At 37.7% G+C, this 16,984-nt stretch overlaps 1 protein-coding gene across 2 annotated transcripts in view; it reads right to left on the bottom strand.

Annotated features, from left to right (window-relative positions):
• Positions 1 to 16,984, bottom strand: part of PEPD (peptidase D) — a 131,534-nt gene that overhangs the window by 85,606 nt on the left and 28,944 nt on the right. For both annotated transcript variants that reach the window (XM_051629547.1, XM_051629548.1), the window contains exons 8-9: positions 10,138 to 10,213; positions 8,656 to 8,702 (exon numbers count right to left, since the gene is read on the bottom strand). In XM_051629547.1, coding sequence (XP_051485507.1) covers positions 8,656 to 8,702; positions 10,138 to 10,213 — 123 coding nt within the window. The remainder of the gene's footprint in view (positions 1 to 8,655; positions 8,703 to 10,137; positions 10,214 to 16,984) is intronic.

Here is a 16,984-nt window from a genome sequence, read left to right as displayed (position 1 = left end):
AGGACTGGCAAGACAACTCTTGAATGCTGTTGTAATTTCCAACCCAAACAACACATTAGTCATAGACATGTCCTTCAAACACAATAAAGAAAAAAAACAACACTATCTGGAGAGCTGACCACTGTATTAAAGCCAGTGTCAAACTGTACACTGCAGAACAAATCTAGATATGAGGTGGGCAAAAGGCTACTAATAAATAACTTCTAACATTCTAGACTTCACACACTCCTAACATTTACAGCTTGTAGGTTCACCTTGCACCCAAACAACTTCACAGTTTTTACAAATCATCTGATAACCAGAGAGATAAGAATGGCTGCCCACCATTCAGTGCTGACCAAGAGGACACAACAGGTTCATTTTCAAATAAGATGAGAAAGACAGGACATTTTATAAGAGGATTGTACCAAGTGAGAAGTGATGGCAACTGTACCTTACAGTAAATTCACTTGTGGAGCTTTCAAATATCACATATCTCATTGCTTCTTTTAAATATACAGGTTTCAGTAGATGATGCAGAAGACAGTCAGTTGTAAACAAAGTTCTTTGTATCACTCACTCCCTAGACTGCCTCAAGGTTCAATTTGATCTACTCAGAAAGAGCAGTTGAAAGCAAAATCCAAGCTACCCAAAAATAATGCTGGTTTTTGAGGAGCTCTTAGTGGAAAAATTCCTTTTAGAAGAAACATCCCCTCTACTGTCTAACATGATTCAGGTTCCTCCCCAGTCCTAAATTTCACATACAGTTCATTTTCAATCACTTCTGCCTGGCAATTTGACTCTACTCTGCTCTATGCCTCAACCTTAGTTACAGCTGCCGTCTCCAGCGCTGCTGGAACAGCAGAAGTGCAGCACAGTCAGGCAGAAAGCCTTCAGCCCTAAGCAAGCTCCAGTACTCTGGCATTGCTCCCTGCAGGCAGCCATCTGCAGTGTTGTCCTTTGCTGCCTTCACTGACTTCGTATACATATATTTTTTTCAATTATTGTTGGTAATCTCAGACCTTAATAAGCATCAAATGAACTAAGCCTATCATCTCTGAACAATTTTTAAAATCCCATGACCAAGACCCAGGTCAAAAAAACTACAATGCTTGAGAGCAACATACCATTCTGCAAATAAGAACAAGCCAATATGCATGGAGAACCAAACTAAAAATGACTATCATCTATGATCCTGCAATTACAATCTTCACCTTGTGTTTTTTAATACTGCTGATAATGGGTATGTTAAAAAAAACCTACCACCTGCCAGAACAGTACACAGTTCTACACAATTCCTCACCTAGAGAGACGATGCAACAATGGAAAACCAAGAAAAAATCAAACAAAGAAAAAGAACCATCAGGATAAACATTAGAAATGCTGCTTAATAAGATGGAAGGTAGTAGTCGCACACTATGGTGATGAGCATGCTCTAAGAACCAATTTGTAGAAGAATTTATACAGGGGGCATGCCAGCAGCAAGGAACAGAATCTACTAATTTTCTTTTCATCTGTATAAAATAGTTCGGATTTTCAGTGTGCGAGATCATGTTATTAATGGACAATCTTGTATTCTACCCATTTCCTTTGAGTTGTGCTTCTGGTCCCTGAGCATGATCACGTAGCAATTCTGGTTATCAAAAGATGAGGGCCAACAAACACAAAATTCTGATCTCTCTGCTTTGACAGTAATTAGCAAAAATTATGGAACTAAAGCTCGCAATACAGATAAAGCCTCACATATGGTAGAAACTTTAGACTTGTCTGAACAAGCATGAACAAAATCCACAGCAAATAATAATCAGCTCAGCCTGCTGTCTTTTACAATGAGTTCCATTTCACATATCTCCGAACTTAGCTTGTCATTAGTAATGCTAATTGGTTCCCTATCTCAGTGTCACACTAGATTCAGTAAAAAGTGAGATCATTGCTAATTTGAGAAGAAAGCTTGTTCTTTCCTTAATACAAATAATAGTCACTCTACAAAACACCCACAGAAATTATTATTGCTTGTAATTTTCCATCAGATTCAAAATGTAAATAAAATTTGTGACTACCTTTTGATTTCCAGAAAGATAATAAAAGGGTAACTACAAATTATCACAGCACTAACCAGATTAACAACCCTGTAGGGATATACAATGACACAACATTTAAAGTTGGGTTATATCTTGCTGCACAAGCAAGCTCAGTTCTGTACTTATGCACATTGCACAAATCCCTCCACAGCTCCCTTTCTGAAGGGAACCATCCTCTAAAACCAGCACAGTAATTGTTCTTTGGTATCTCTGGGCTGATAGAGGGTTTTATTTTAAAGCTCTCACACAGTCTGATTCCACAATTTTTTTGGTAGAAGATAAAACCCAATTACGTGGAACTTCAATCACAATCACAAAAGAGACCTGTGCAATTAAACAGCACTCTCCTACACAAAGAGCTAATCAAAGTGACATCCAGGAGGTGAACCAAGCTGTCCTCTACTGAAAGAGAGAACACAGGAGATTGACACAGGACGTCCTGAAAAGAGAATAGACTGAGAAGTTACTCAGAGTACACCAGAACTGCTCTGCTCCCCGCCAGCAGTTAATGGAGTCCACCACCAATCACCATGACCACGAAGCCTGAAGATCACACAAGTCAGGTGTGGGGAACTGTCTCAGGGGTTTCAGTGCCTCCACGCTCCCCTCCCCAGAAGGTTTATGCCCCTCACATTTCTCCTCTCAGCTAGGGAGTGGGGGAGAGCAGGGTGACTGGGAACAGGTGTGTTTGCCAGGGCTGGGGCAGCTGTAACCTTTCAAAGTAGATTTACCCCAGAGAAGCACTTCTAAAGCAGATGAGGTGTTGGGACAGGAGGTCTCCATGTTCAAGAGGTGATGCTCACCTCCATTTCTGAGTCAAGTGTGTGTACATATGCATTTGTGCCTCTGCATGTCACAGAAGAGGAACAATGCTCAGGGGTTTTCTAAACCGATTTTTAAATTCGAATTTATTTTAAGACTATTTGCAAACTCAATTCAGCTGGATTAGGAAATCAGTGGAGACAGCCTAATTTGAAATACCAGAGGACCAGCTGTACCTGAGGGAAGGCAGGCAGGAGAGGAAGACTGCAGGAAACATCTCTCAATCCAGCTGCTCTTCCCATAAAAGCTATTATATCTGACTTCCCTCTGGGCACTGGACACCTGAGATTAGTGGCTTGCTCAACCTAAGCAATTAGCAGCTACTCGACACATGCTGTTAGAGCTGTGCTAAGCTGGCTACCTGGCCCTGGACCACTGTAGATCATTCTGTACCACCATTTCTAGAAAGTTCTGTGTGACTGGGGCTCCCCGGCACAGGTGCCAAACCACAGGCTCAGCCACTTGCTTCCCTGCCCACCCCAGGATGATCCCTGTTGAACAGAGAAGCTCCTGGGCTGCTGTGCAGTGTGGACACTTCGCTAAACCCAGGAACTGCTGCTGATCTAATTTCTTCCTTCAACTCTTCTAGCCAAGTTAGATAAAAGGCAAATAAGTAACATTGGGTACAGGATTATCTTGGTACCAAAACACCACCCGGAAGCAGGTACATACACCAGCCCCTATCAGATGGGCAGGCAGAACAAAGGAAAAATGAGCAGATGTTTTTTAAAAACATGGAGAAAAGCCACCTTCCTCCCTTCTTTCAGATGTTTTGGGGTATTTTCAAATTTTAAATCCAGCCTTTTGATAGCAGTAGCCTGCATTTAAAAAAACAGCACCTCTTAACACTGAGGCAGCTTTGGGAAACAATGCAGTCAAGCCACAATGCTAACAGCTGTTTAAGAAAAAATTAAAAGAAAACCACATTTCAGTAACTGAGCAGACTGACATGCTGCTTGAGATTAATGGAGCACTGGTCCCTTATATAATACATCTAAATCCTATACACAAATAGTGAGGGTCATGGCACAGTTCAATATCAATCCCATGTCAAAGGCAACTTAAGAATTCACCCATGTTTTTCTCTGTCAGCTGCAAAGAGCATTCTTGTTCACTTTACACACACACTTATCTAAAGAACTTATAAGGCTATGCTTGAGCTGAAATTCTAAATACAAAAACTGGATCATGAAAAAAAATATAAATATTTTTAAAGACTATTTGCAGAAGTCAATGACTTTATCAAGAACATTCAAAGAGCAAAATCTATCAGGAGATGTTAAGTGGAAAATCCTGATTAAGTAAAACAATCAGCATTTCACTGAAAGAAAATACCCAGAGAAAAATAACATTATTCTGTTTATTTTCTCTCTTCTAGTGAAATAAAATGTATATTTTATTTTCAGTTTGTTCTGCTGGAGCAGAGGAGAGAGAGATAAATGAAAGATGAGAGCCATAATCCATGAGAGCACTCTCAGACTTCCACAGATAGTGAAATTTAACATTGACAGATATGACAGCAACTCATTTCCGAGTCTAAGCTCTGCTCGGGATCAGGGGGCAGGACTAAAAAGAATAGGGATAAAGAGCTCGAATCAGCCTCAGCTGGTAAGAGAGGCAAGGTGAAAAAATAGTCTGTAAACATTGTAAACCAAGAAGGAAAAACCTCTGTAGCTGCCTTCTTGACATTTTATTATTTAGATTGTTGCTATTACAGCAGAGTAGATTTTAACTTTAGTATTAGCTACTGCAAAATCACCACAATTATTTGTATGACTGCACAGATCTAAAAGATGCACTGCACGACGTACAGAGGGGGCATTTGTACAGTTAGGCAACAAGCTCTTGACCTGGCTGGCACATGCTCTCAGTAAACTCCAGCTTCCCCCTCTACAGTCACATCTGGAGAACCACAGTGTCACAACCCAGGAGCCTCTCCAGCTGACAGGTAATGACTGGCTGCTGTGGGGTGGTATGGACTGTACATTGCCCTCCAGCACTTGTGCCAGCTTCATCACTGACACCTTTAAAGTCCTAAGAGAGGAATGGAGGCAAAAATTCTGAAAACAGAAGTTGCAGAGATAAAGTGGCTTCCCCAAGCAAGCCAATAATAAAACCAACAGAGCCCATGAGCTCCAGGATCACGGGTCCTCTGAACAGACATTGTCAGATTCTTCTTACTTTGCTGCTTTTACAGATGGAAATGTGCAAAGAACTGCTACCCATCCCTGACACTGCACATCACACCACCTGCCCTTGGCACCAGCTAGTTGCTTCTTTGTTATCAAAGAGCCTGCTCTACAGGACCAGGACCAAGTTTTTGGATCTTAGGTACTGGAATCACTGTTACTTGCATGGTAACACTAAGGTGCTCCTGTATTCAGCAATTGCAGAGGGTTCAGAGATAGTCAAACCACCTAGGGAGATCTTGGACAAGGAAACAAGCTTTTAGGCCTAGCTTAGTGCTGCCCAGCATCATCAAGGTGATGATGACTCCACTATAAATTAATGAATCTAGGACTGTGCACACACTTCTATCACAGGGCCTTTGGTGCTATTAAGGACTGGATAAAACCCCACAAAAAAGAGAAGGACATACAATAGCTATGAGTTCAATACTGTGTATGTAGCAAGTTGCTCTTCTGTTGCTACAGCACACACTTTCATGTAATTCCCCAATCAAATAAAAAATTCCAAATAGCCATTCCAATCTTCAAATTGTTTTGTTTAATAAAAAAGTAAAGAAATGAGAAAATGCACGTAAGATTCAAAACCTTGTTTGGTAAATACCAAGCAGATGAACAGGCACCACCCTAGAAACTGCTAAACACTGATCTAGAGAAGTTATTTCCAGTGCTTTAGAGAATCCTAAAGCAGATTATTGTAGGTCCTAATTAGTACTTTCACTGTGTATTTATACACTTACATGTATATACACAAAATACTTGTTTATATATGCACACATAAAACAATTCAGATGAAATCACATTTTTTTCACTTCTCAAGCTGAAGAGATTTATTTTGTTTTTGCTGTATTGTAACAATATATTAACTACAGAGCAGTTTTATAATTAAAAGCCTTTAATTAAAGATCAATTAAGCATGAGATAAGCACAAATACTAAAACTACTTCAGAGAAAAAACACCATCTGACTTTATATTCAATTACACATGCTGTGAATTACTGTTTGTAGATAATTGCCTTGGCTTGTTGCCTTAAACTCAACCAACCACATATTAAAATTGAATAACACCAAACCAAAAAAAAAGAAGTCAGAGCTGATTGGACTTGCAGCCAAATGCATTCATTTTTTATGTATCTCAACATTAATGCACTACTGGTTCAAATTTTACCAGTGGACCACTACTGTATTTCTGAAGCCTGCTTTCAATCCCTCAAATAAAAGATATCTAGAGATTTCCTAATAATTTACTAAATTTCCTTCAAATTACTTCTAAGAGAATAATCCAAATCCTAGAAATATAACTAGCTTTGTATATTTGTTGACCCTTAGATATATTTTCTAGAGTATTTTAATGTGTTCTTACAGTATGATACAGCAGAAATAAAATGACTCTTGAAGGAAGGCTGCTTAACCCAATGAACCAAGAAAAGGCAACGCTGAGGTCCTACGTGTAGTAGCGGAAAATGTTAATGGCTTTTGGAATCTCTGGCATTATTCTTCCTAGCAGAGAGGGGCAGACCAGCTTTGTACCCAAAAACTTAAATGCTATATTTCACAACATCAAAGAATGAAGTAGAGTAATATGAAGGGCAGTTTATTGGCCACACTCCAAGATATATCTATATTAATTTTAAATTTCACAGCAGTCAGTGGGAACTGCAAATGCACCCAAGAAAGATGGTCACACAATTCAGAAGGCTTTCACAAAAGGAGTGGAAGCTCCAGAAACATCAGAAAATGAAAAATCTCATTAACTTTTGATAAACCTATAGAGAATAAGAATTTTAGTTCAAAATACCCTCCAAAATACCTCTAGTATTTAAAATAAAATTGTTTATTTTTGTATGTAAGCTATTTCCAGGTCTTTGAAAGTTTTCCTCTTAGACAGCAATAATCTGTTTATCTACATACCGAGTAGACATGTCCTAGATAATTTTCTAACTTCACTTATAAACTTTTTAAGTACACATTTCTTGCCAGAAAGGTGTGAAAATGACAGCTCTACAGTTTTAGGACCCTTTTCGCCTAAGCAGTAAGGGAACAGAAACGGGAGCAGAGATGAATTCTACCAGCAACAGAAACTTAAGCTCTAATTATAGTCTCCAAGGCTGCCACGGCCTCTTTCATTAGTAAGATTATACTTGAAAGAGTTTGAGGTTATTTATCAAGACACATGGAAGAACAGAAGGCAATTTTAAATAGGTTTAATAGGCAGTTTACTATTTTTTTAATTGAGAGACACAATCTTTTCAAAAGGTTGATGTGCATGGAAGAAGCTAGCCAGAGAAGGATGAAAGTCCTGGAGTAAAAATGCAATGTAACTCATAGACTTACAGAAAAGGGCATATATATATATATATATTTGTTGTGTGACATTTACACCAAACTGCCAGAATGGTGACATTTAAAAGCACTTGAGAACAAACTCTGAACTATGGAAATGTTTTATGACTATTAACTTCCAGAGCCAAAATTCACTCTCAGCATGTATAGCATAGGTAGTGAATAAAATTAACATAAAACCGAAGTTAATTAATAAAAGTAACAGGGGAATGCATGCAACTTTTTTTTGTCCCTGTTACCTGGTGGTGTATATAATTGCAATGTGAAGCACAATCACATTATAGTAATTTAATCACACTATAGAAACTTAAACTGCTTAAATGTAATATTAGTTTTTCCATATTGCATATATTGTAAGGGCATTATTTGTTTTTTGACGTACCTTGAAATTCTGATGACTAATATTGAAGTATCTTTATTTTTCCCTCACTGGGCACTGGATTAGCCTGCTTACTAATATTTGAAAAATTACTGTCAAGAAACCACAGTAACTGAGGTATGACTGCTACCTTCCATTTTCTTCAGTATGCAAATACTTTGATAACTGAAAATAATGCATGCAAGCTAAAAACTTGGTGATCAAACCCATGCTTTGTAAGATAGGCTGCTGGCAATCCAATGTAAATATTGATTTAAAAGCGGAGGAAACATTTTCCTTGTATCTAGACACATCACTACTGTATCAGTTAGGAGCAGCCAATCCCTATAGATGCCTGTACATGTTTTCTTCAACATAAGGAATATACTCTATATTCTTGTGGAATTCTTAACAGCTGTAGCAGCATCCATTTAATTTGTGAGATTGACTCTTTGTACAGGCTAAGTACAGGTAATGCTGACTTGTAATTGCAGGCAAAATGTAATTGAACACAGCCTTTTATAAGGTTCTTAAACACTTATACATGCAGGCTTCTAAGCACAGCAAGTATAAGGGAAATGTTTATCTATGAACACCATTTCATTGGATGGCTTCAAACAATAATAGCTGTTTTGTAAAGCTTCTGTAAAGCTCCAGGAAGCAAATCGTACTACACTAAACCATCACCAAAAACAATCAACTGTCATCAAATACATGTTTGAAACTGATTAAGTACTCCTCAAAATAAAAAAATAATTCTTAGAATAGTCTTCAACAGAAATGAGCCCTCAGTCTCAACTGAATCAATGCTACTGCTTTGTCTCAGCTATTGCTTTCTAGAGACAGACTTTTTCCTTTTTATTACAATTATTGAAAGAAATCTTACCTCTCCATCTCATATTCCTTCATACCCGCTTTTACTGCCTTCATTACCTGTAACATACATATTAACATGGGATATTCATAGCAGAATGGAATTTCATATTCATAAATTTATTACTTATGACTGAGTATATGCAGAGGAACTTAACTACAAAAATATCATCTGTACTTAATTTAGTTTTACATCAGCAGATGCATTTTAAAACTACATTAGGCACCAAACTCATTTTAATCTTTATAAATGCTTGCAATCTCCAGCAATAAAGCAAGTTTAATTGCCAAACTACTATATCCTAATTAAGTGCAGCTCATCAAAATACCAATGCTTAATTCTGAAGGCTCTGGTGAACTTGGCAGGAAGACCTTTTGTTTTACTTTTATGGAACACCAGCAAAACAAGACTATGAACCATGTGTATTCTACAAAGGGAGATTCTCTTTTATACTTTGCAATCTGAATCAAGAGATAACAACAAGAGTTAATACTGTTTTATAACATGTAAAGTCTAATTTCATTCCCACGTTCGCTGAGAATGTGCACCAGTTTTATTCCTTTGCTTGTTTCTGTGTTATAAAAGTTCCCAGCAGCTACTCTACAGAAGAAATCTTTCAGATGCAATAAGATCATTCAAGGATGATAAAGGAGAAAGGAAAATTAATGCAAATTACTATCCCTAGACTTTGCAATTTTACAATATCCACTTAAAATATTTTTACACTTCACAGTTCAGAAATATGAGGAGCAGGAGCAAAGACAACAGCTGAGTCAGTAACCTCATCAGTTGCTTTTACCTAATGTCCCTCTGGTCATTGCTCAGAACTTGTGGCGTCTTTGCCTCACTATACAGCGTACAGACTGACACCCAAATTGGTACATCAGTACCAGCAGAGCAATATGACTCCACTGGTACAGTGATAGACCCAACCTGAGCAGCCTTCTGGGAGTCTGGATTTATCTTTGCAATGTTGCTATGTCAACAGAATAGCATCATGAAGCACTGTACTGGGGGACATAGCCATCTCTGAGGAGCAACCTAAGGAATCCTTGCAATGTCCTCCCTCCAATGTGCATGGCAACACCCCTTCAGCTCGTAAGGGTCTGGAGAGAGTAACCTGCTAGTTAAACTGTTTGGATCTGCACATGCTGACATGGACCATAAGAATCATCTTTTTTCTCTCTTCTTTCTCTAACACGATACAGGTATTTGTGCATACAGGACAGATCAACAGCAACCAGGTCACCTTCTGCTGAGGCTCCAGCTCTTCTCCAAAACCACACTTCACTTCTAACACATTGCAAATGCACCAGTGAGTTCAAGGACAACGCAAGGTATATTACTGAGCTGTAATAGGAGGGATATTATCCTCTTATTTCTACCCAGCCTTTCCATTATTTTATTACTAAGCAATTCAGGGCTGCTGGAACATTTTCTGAGTACCACTGCTACACTAAGAGCAAAAATTATTAACAGTAAAGGATCCATTACCTCTTTATGAGCTTCACTGGAGATTTTATTGGTGTAGCGCAGAACTTCCAACTCCATGTCTGTCTTAATCACACGACTTAAAGAAAAGTGGAACAGATATCAGGTTAGGTTGCAACTTCACAGCTTAAGAATAGGAAATAAAACCTGAAAATAATATGCATCACCTATGGTAAAACTAGATCAAGTACACCCCAAGAGCAAGGAGCTGTTACAGTATTCATGACAGCTAAGTTTTGTTGGCATTGATTCACCATTAGCAAAACTAACATATAAAGGGAAGTTACAAGCATTTCAAACACCAGCCTGCATTATTTTAAAATTAATAAACAAGTGGTCCAAGTAACATTTTTTCAACTCATTCTACAGTACATTAGGAACAAAAGCAATGTATTTCTGCATTTGTCATGGCTCAAACACTACTTCAAACAGAACATTTCTGCAAGTATACTTGATTTACTTTTCAAACACATTTTGAAACTAGTTTACATAATGAAATTCCCAGAGCTCCAGAATTTTTACTCATCACAATCCCAACTATTTGCAATATTTCAAAAGGCAGGGTAGAGGACAGGGGGTGTGAAGAAATGTTATTTCAGTTTGGTATTAAAGAAACAAAACATAGAACTCAGAAACCATAGCAGCAGTAATTGCAACCAGAGTGTCCCTTCTCTTTCACATGCTTCTGGAGAAAAAAAACCCAAAACAAACTCCCCCCCAAAAACATGCTGTTGTTCCTGCCTTATGAGATAATGAATTTGTGTCTATTTATGAGTCTTGATAGTCTGTTGTGAACTCATCTTAAAAATTTACCATTAAACTCTTATCTACTTACACTGCTTTCTACCATGTATTTCAAATAAAAGCAGCTATTTAGTGTGACATGAACAGGGAAGCAGAGATAATTCCATACTTTCTATTAAAAACCACCTACTCTTTCCACTGCTTCACATAGTGATTTCCTAATATTTCTCACGTCCATCTCAAAGGCAGTCATGAAGCACACACTGTCTACAAAGAACAAAACTGTATCTATTGAATTGCATGGAAATATTTAAATCGTATTTTCCAGCTCCACTGCAGAGCTTGCAGCAGTTAAGCAAGTTTTTATGCTAAAGTGCCATAACTGTTATATTTTGAAACTGTCACCAAGACACCGCTTTTTTATTTTAACATGCTCCTACTCACACTGCTGTAAAAAACTATTTACTGTATTTCTGCTCTTGTAGTTTGTTTTAATGAAACCAGGAACAGGTTTCTTAGCCATCAGTGCCTCTGATGTGCAATAAGAGCATTTCCCACAGACAGTAATTGCATCACTATGCAGCGCAGCCACTCCCCTTCAAACACAACTTTTCTGGCAAGAGTAAAGGTACCTGTAAAAATGCTGACATCAATCAAAATCCTCTTAGAAACAGAAAAAAAGCAGAGAGGAATGTATTGATATTCTTAGTCAATTGGAATATGACACAAAATAATCACTAGGCATATTGAGAATGAGAAGTACAAGGTTTTAAAAATGCACATCAAGGTGAAAAAAATTACACTGAGATGGTATAATCTGCTCACCACGGGTAAGAAAAACTTCTGCTTCTGCCTTTCAGCCAAGACAAAGACCAGTAGTAACTCAAATATATTCATGTTAGAATGAGGTAGCAAAGGCTTACAGATTTATTTTTTTTTAATCCTGTTCTTTGGAAGACTGCATGTACTAGCAGGATAATTTAATACTCGTTTGATGGGCCTCTATATTACTTTCAATAAACAGTACATATCCCTGATCTGCAAATGCCTGAAAAATAGGTTGTTTCATAATTCAGTTATTTAATCTCTTTATTGGGATCTCCCAGTAATGCAAGTTAGTAACTGTTCAATGGAAAGTGCAAACAAGCATAGAATCTATTTTACTTGACTAGGTCATAAGGCTTCAGGGTCAAAGTATTTACTTTGGATCATAATTTCTCAGGTATATTTTTGCATATACAAATTCACTCACAGCCTCAGATAGACTTTTTATGCAATGTATCACCTCCATTCACACAAGGTCTAGCACTGATACATTTTACAGAAATTGTTTAGTCATACTGAGACCAACAAAACCCACTACCCAACCGTTAGTAGGAAGGAGAGGAAGGATGTACAATTGTGCAGGAACACGAATAACTTAACCCCTCCATCAAATACCAAAAAGTCATTGGGCTCTGATGCTGTTTGCAGTGGTACTCTTGATGGAGTTCCCACCAATATATTTAGGTAGCAAAAAGGCATGTATTTCAGCACCTTCTCACTATAAAAGCAACACTCTCCCAAGCCAGGTTTAAAGCATCACTCGTCATGCACTTCATTCAGCACTGTGGTGCAATCTTGCAGGCAATGAGTGGTCCACAGTTTTTGTTATGTTTTTTCCCCCACTTCCAAGATAAGGCTAGGAAGAAAGTCCCACCTTTGTTCATAAATCTGAACTTCAGTGTTCTATTAAAAACAGCTCTTGGAGCAGTTACACACTGTGTATACATTCATTAATATTTTCATGGGAACAAGTACATTTCCAGCCTCCAGTTAAGCCAATTGCAAAACTGTACAGACTCAGCATACAATGCAGTTCTTCAACTAACAGGTAAGCCACTCAATGCAATCAATTTAAAATAGAACCACAAGTCTCATATTGTTGAGATTAACCTATAACTTTTTTTTCTTCATTTTACCAGAGTAAAAATATTTCTTTTTCCCGACTGTTCCCTTTTACCTGCACTTTGTGCTTTTATTTGCACTTGCCGTATGAGCAGGTGGTCTTTTCATGCATGTCAGTCATCCAACATAAGAGAGAAGCTTTAATACAAACAAGTACCATTTCAGTCCTGAAATTAAATTTGGGCATTTTATGTGGCAGGATATCTAATTTCATGCACAACCTATTTTCCATTAATCAAGTGGCCAAGAGCACAATGAATCTGAGGCAATTATGAGGCTAAAACTTGCATAACTCAACTGCATTTTCCTAACCCAGTGATTTCCTCAAAGGTATGCAAATGTTTGCTTCCCTATGTGCATTCACCATCCCTGATCATGCACCAGAATAATTTGTTCCCAGTTATCAGCTCAGTGTTATCACCTGTTGTGTTTTGTTTGTTTTAGTACACGCATGCAACCTCAATGGCTGCTTCGTGTGACATAAAGGGAAAACATCTGGGTTCATCCGCTCCTCCTTGTCCTTCTGGAAACTTTATGTCTACAGACCATCTAGGAAGTATAGCTGCTGCACACACATCCACAGACTCTGCAGACCTGCCTTGTCTTCACTTTTTCACCTCTGCTGTTAACTTCCATGTTTTATTTATGGAAATTTCTCTGCCATAGCTGATAGACTTCTGCAAGCTTTTGCATAAAAACTTCCTATCTGAATTAGCATCAAAGCCAGCAAAAATAGTAATGCATGTAAGCAAAGAAGAAGCTTTACAGTACAATTCTGAAAGACACTTGTATGAACACCAAACACAGGAGTTAATCTTGAAACAGTTCAAAAAGTTAAGAGGTTTGCAACATAAATTAAAAAAACCTGAAAACACAAAGTGTGCATGCCCAGCTTTAAGGCATTAAAATAGAGAACACTTTTCCCAAAGAAACAATTACAGCTTTCAAAGTAATGCAAATTAAAGAATACATGAAATCTTCCACACGTAACTATCAAATCCCATTTTCACTGAGGTTACAGGAAAATACAGTATATAGAGGCACAAAATGAGCCATATGTTGCTAAAAGATTCTCTTCTACCACCACCACAATTATGGTAGACATTGGTACAGTAAAGCAACAAAAGGCTATTTTGCTAAGTGCTACTGTAGAAAAATGTCCTTTTGATTGCTAGGGAGATAATTTGGACAAGTTTGGAGTTTGTCTTCTGTTAAATGAGATTTTCCTTTCAAAACAGTGAAATAGTGCATAAATTCAGTATCAAACTTGGAATGAGAGCCCTTAAACTTGAAATTATAGTGTTTGAAAACATGTTCACTTCATTAAAAAAAAAGTGAAAACACCAGTCAGCAAACTGCTGAAATCCTGTCTAAGGTCAAAATCTTTTATGTTTTATCCTTAAGTTTCACAGTAAGTCAGAAAACGTTATTGGAATGAGTAAGCAAGGGAGACAACAGATCCTTGATCACAAAACACTTTGCCCCTTGTCAGTACTGAACCATTTTCTCTGCATTTTATTAGAAGACTGTATAATACTAGAGATGCCTTTTGTAGCTCACAGCTCTCGCTGGCTGGTTCAGAAAGCTCAGCCATTTCACCTCTTGCTGGCAGTTTTGACAGCATGGTATAGATCGGAGATTTTCTGACAAGTATCATAAAACAGACTAGTACAGAGCTTGCTGAATTTGAAATCATACACCTCCGTGCAAGCACACCATTCAAATGAGGCAATTTTCTACTCCAGAATATAACCCCAACAAGATTCTTCCTAAAATAAAAATATTATTAATTCTTGGGCATTAACTTGACATTCCACAGAAAGTTCTACTTTAGGAATTTCAATACACATAGCCTGTCATACACGTATTGATGTCACCAGACACTTAAATCCTAACCATGGTCTTTAACATACTTCTGACTTAAAAGAAAAGCTACCAAACTTGATAAAACCTTTCAAACACTCTTGAATGCAATTCTGAACTTGGCTTCACTTACAATTCCCCTTCTTCGAAAGCCAGGTGGAGGGAAGGTACATACCAAGCATCTCTCCCTTGTGAGATCAAAGGGAGGACAAAATCAGAATTCCAGGCTGGCACTCCCAATTCACAGAAGAGATTCTCTCTACACTCAACAGCTCTAAGTGTTGCCTTTCTACCGCTTCAACGCTCCATCTATCTCAGTACAACCTCAGAGCATAGATCTCAGGTTTGTCCATCTCTGAGCTTCCTGAAGATTTAACCCCTCATTAATATAAACCACAGAGGAGAAATGCTTACCAGGTAACACCTTGGTAAGGTGGATGGAACCAGAATGAAAGCTAACTTGGGAACAAGCCTTGTGCAGCTAAAATTAGCATCTGTCTCCCTGTAGTGCTACTCTATCAAGGCTCAGAAGTGAGATCAGGCCCTCTTCAAGTCCCCTTTCTGGCCCTTTGTCTTTCCTTGCTAACAAGAGTGCAAAAAAGCAGGCAAATACAAGGAGCACAAAAACTGCACTGTCAGATTAAAGACATAGCTCCTCCACTCCTCAAGCAGCTTGTCAGGTCACTCAGAGAATCCTCCTCTTGCTGCTCGGCACATGATAATGAAGTAACAAGAGGCTGAAAGTTCCTAATGTCTTCAACAACAACAAAACCCCACATGCCCTACACCAAACCAATCAACTGAACTCAGCAGCAGCAGCCACCTCTGGAGGAAAATAAGACTTTATTAAGAACTTCTAACTTAACTTACCCTATTATTTTTGTAAGCAACATAGCATGGCATCAGAGGTCTTAGTGCACGTGTGAACATTTCTAGATCTTCCTGTCAATATGACAGGACCTTGACTAACTAAACACTAATGATGCCTTAAAAAAACCCCAGGTTGCTAAGCTCCTTCTTTACCTAATTGTGTGTAATTTGTGCACCTGAAAAGCACATCCCTACACATCCATTTCTGACCTTGTGTTTTGCCTACATTATTTAGGGCTTTGCACCTCAAAGCTGCACCAACTCTTAGATTCAGAAATCAATTCTGTAAGGCAACTTATTTGTTTTGGAAAAGGAAGCATCCAAATTCTAGGACAGAACATGCAAAATATAAAACATGGTACCCTGATCTTTCTGTGTTGCAAAGCACTTACACAAATTAGCAGGATTTGCAAGCAATGAGCTCCACTACTACACATCTCCAGGTCCATCCATGACTCAGTGATGCAACAACGTCTAAGCAAAGTTTCCGTGTTTTTCACTTTCCTTTTACAACTTTTTTTGCCAAGTACTGAAAAATGGCAGTAACAACAGAAAAGTGACCTATTAAAAATGCTACTTGTTCTGAAATCACATTGAAGTTCAAAAAACATGTCTACAGTTTTCAAGCTGGCAATCAGATGTAGATGAAGACAGAAGAAGATTGTTCTCAGCATATGTGCTAATAATAAACATTAAAAAGAATAATATGTAGTAGCATTTAATACAATAGCCTACAGCAGTGGCAGTCAAGAGTGTGCATTTTCCTGTTTGTATTTTAAGATTTTGAGCTTATCTGTCTTAACTAAGGATTAGCTTGTTTCTAGATTAATATAGTCAAAAAGCTTAGATAAAAACCTAAATCATTAACAAAAATCCACTCTGTTTTTTTCAATTTATTTCCTTAATGGAAAATGAGAAAGCCCTAGTTATGGAGCAATCCTAAGGACAAAGTCAGCAGTGCTGAGCAAAAAAGAAAAACTGGTAAAATGCAGTAGCTTTGCAAGCTACTAATACACTTAGTCACATTCTCTAATTTTGTCTATTCTAGATAGGCTACAATAGAATTCTCCTAGAATTACAAAGTATAGTTACATGAATAATAATTCAACAAAATGAATGCTGTTTAAATAAATCCTAGAGAAGTAATAACATCTTATTAAATATTACCTGTTCAGAGTTTTCATCACCTTTGGTTTTCATTGCTAGAACACAAATTCTCCTCAGTTCTAGCCATACAAATTCACATTTATATGCATGTGATTTAACTCCTAATACATTCCATAAAAATGCAAATCCAGACACAAAGCTTAAGGAATATTACATAAATTATTTACTTTTCAATGTTGTTACATAGCCCTGTTTTTAGTTTTGTACATTATTTCTACACTAAAACGTGAAATCATCTTAAAACTGAAACTCATAAAAT

This window comes from Apus apus, chromosome 11, assembly GCF_020740795.1.
Source record: "Apus apus isolate bApuApu2 chromosome 11, bApuApu2.pri.cur, whole genome shotgun sequence".
NCBI classification, from domain to species: domain Eukaryota; kingdom Metazoa; phylum Chordata; class Aves; order Apodiformes; family Apodidae; genus Apus; species Apus apus.
Note: the sequence above shows the minus strand (reverse complement) of the source record. Positions and strands in the feature narration are given on the sequence as shown.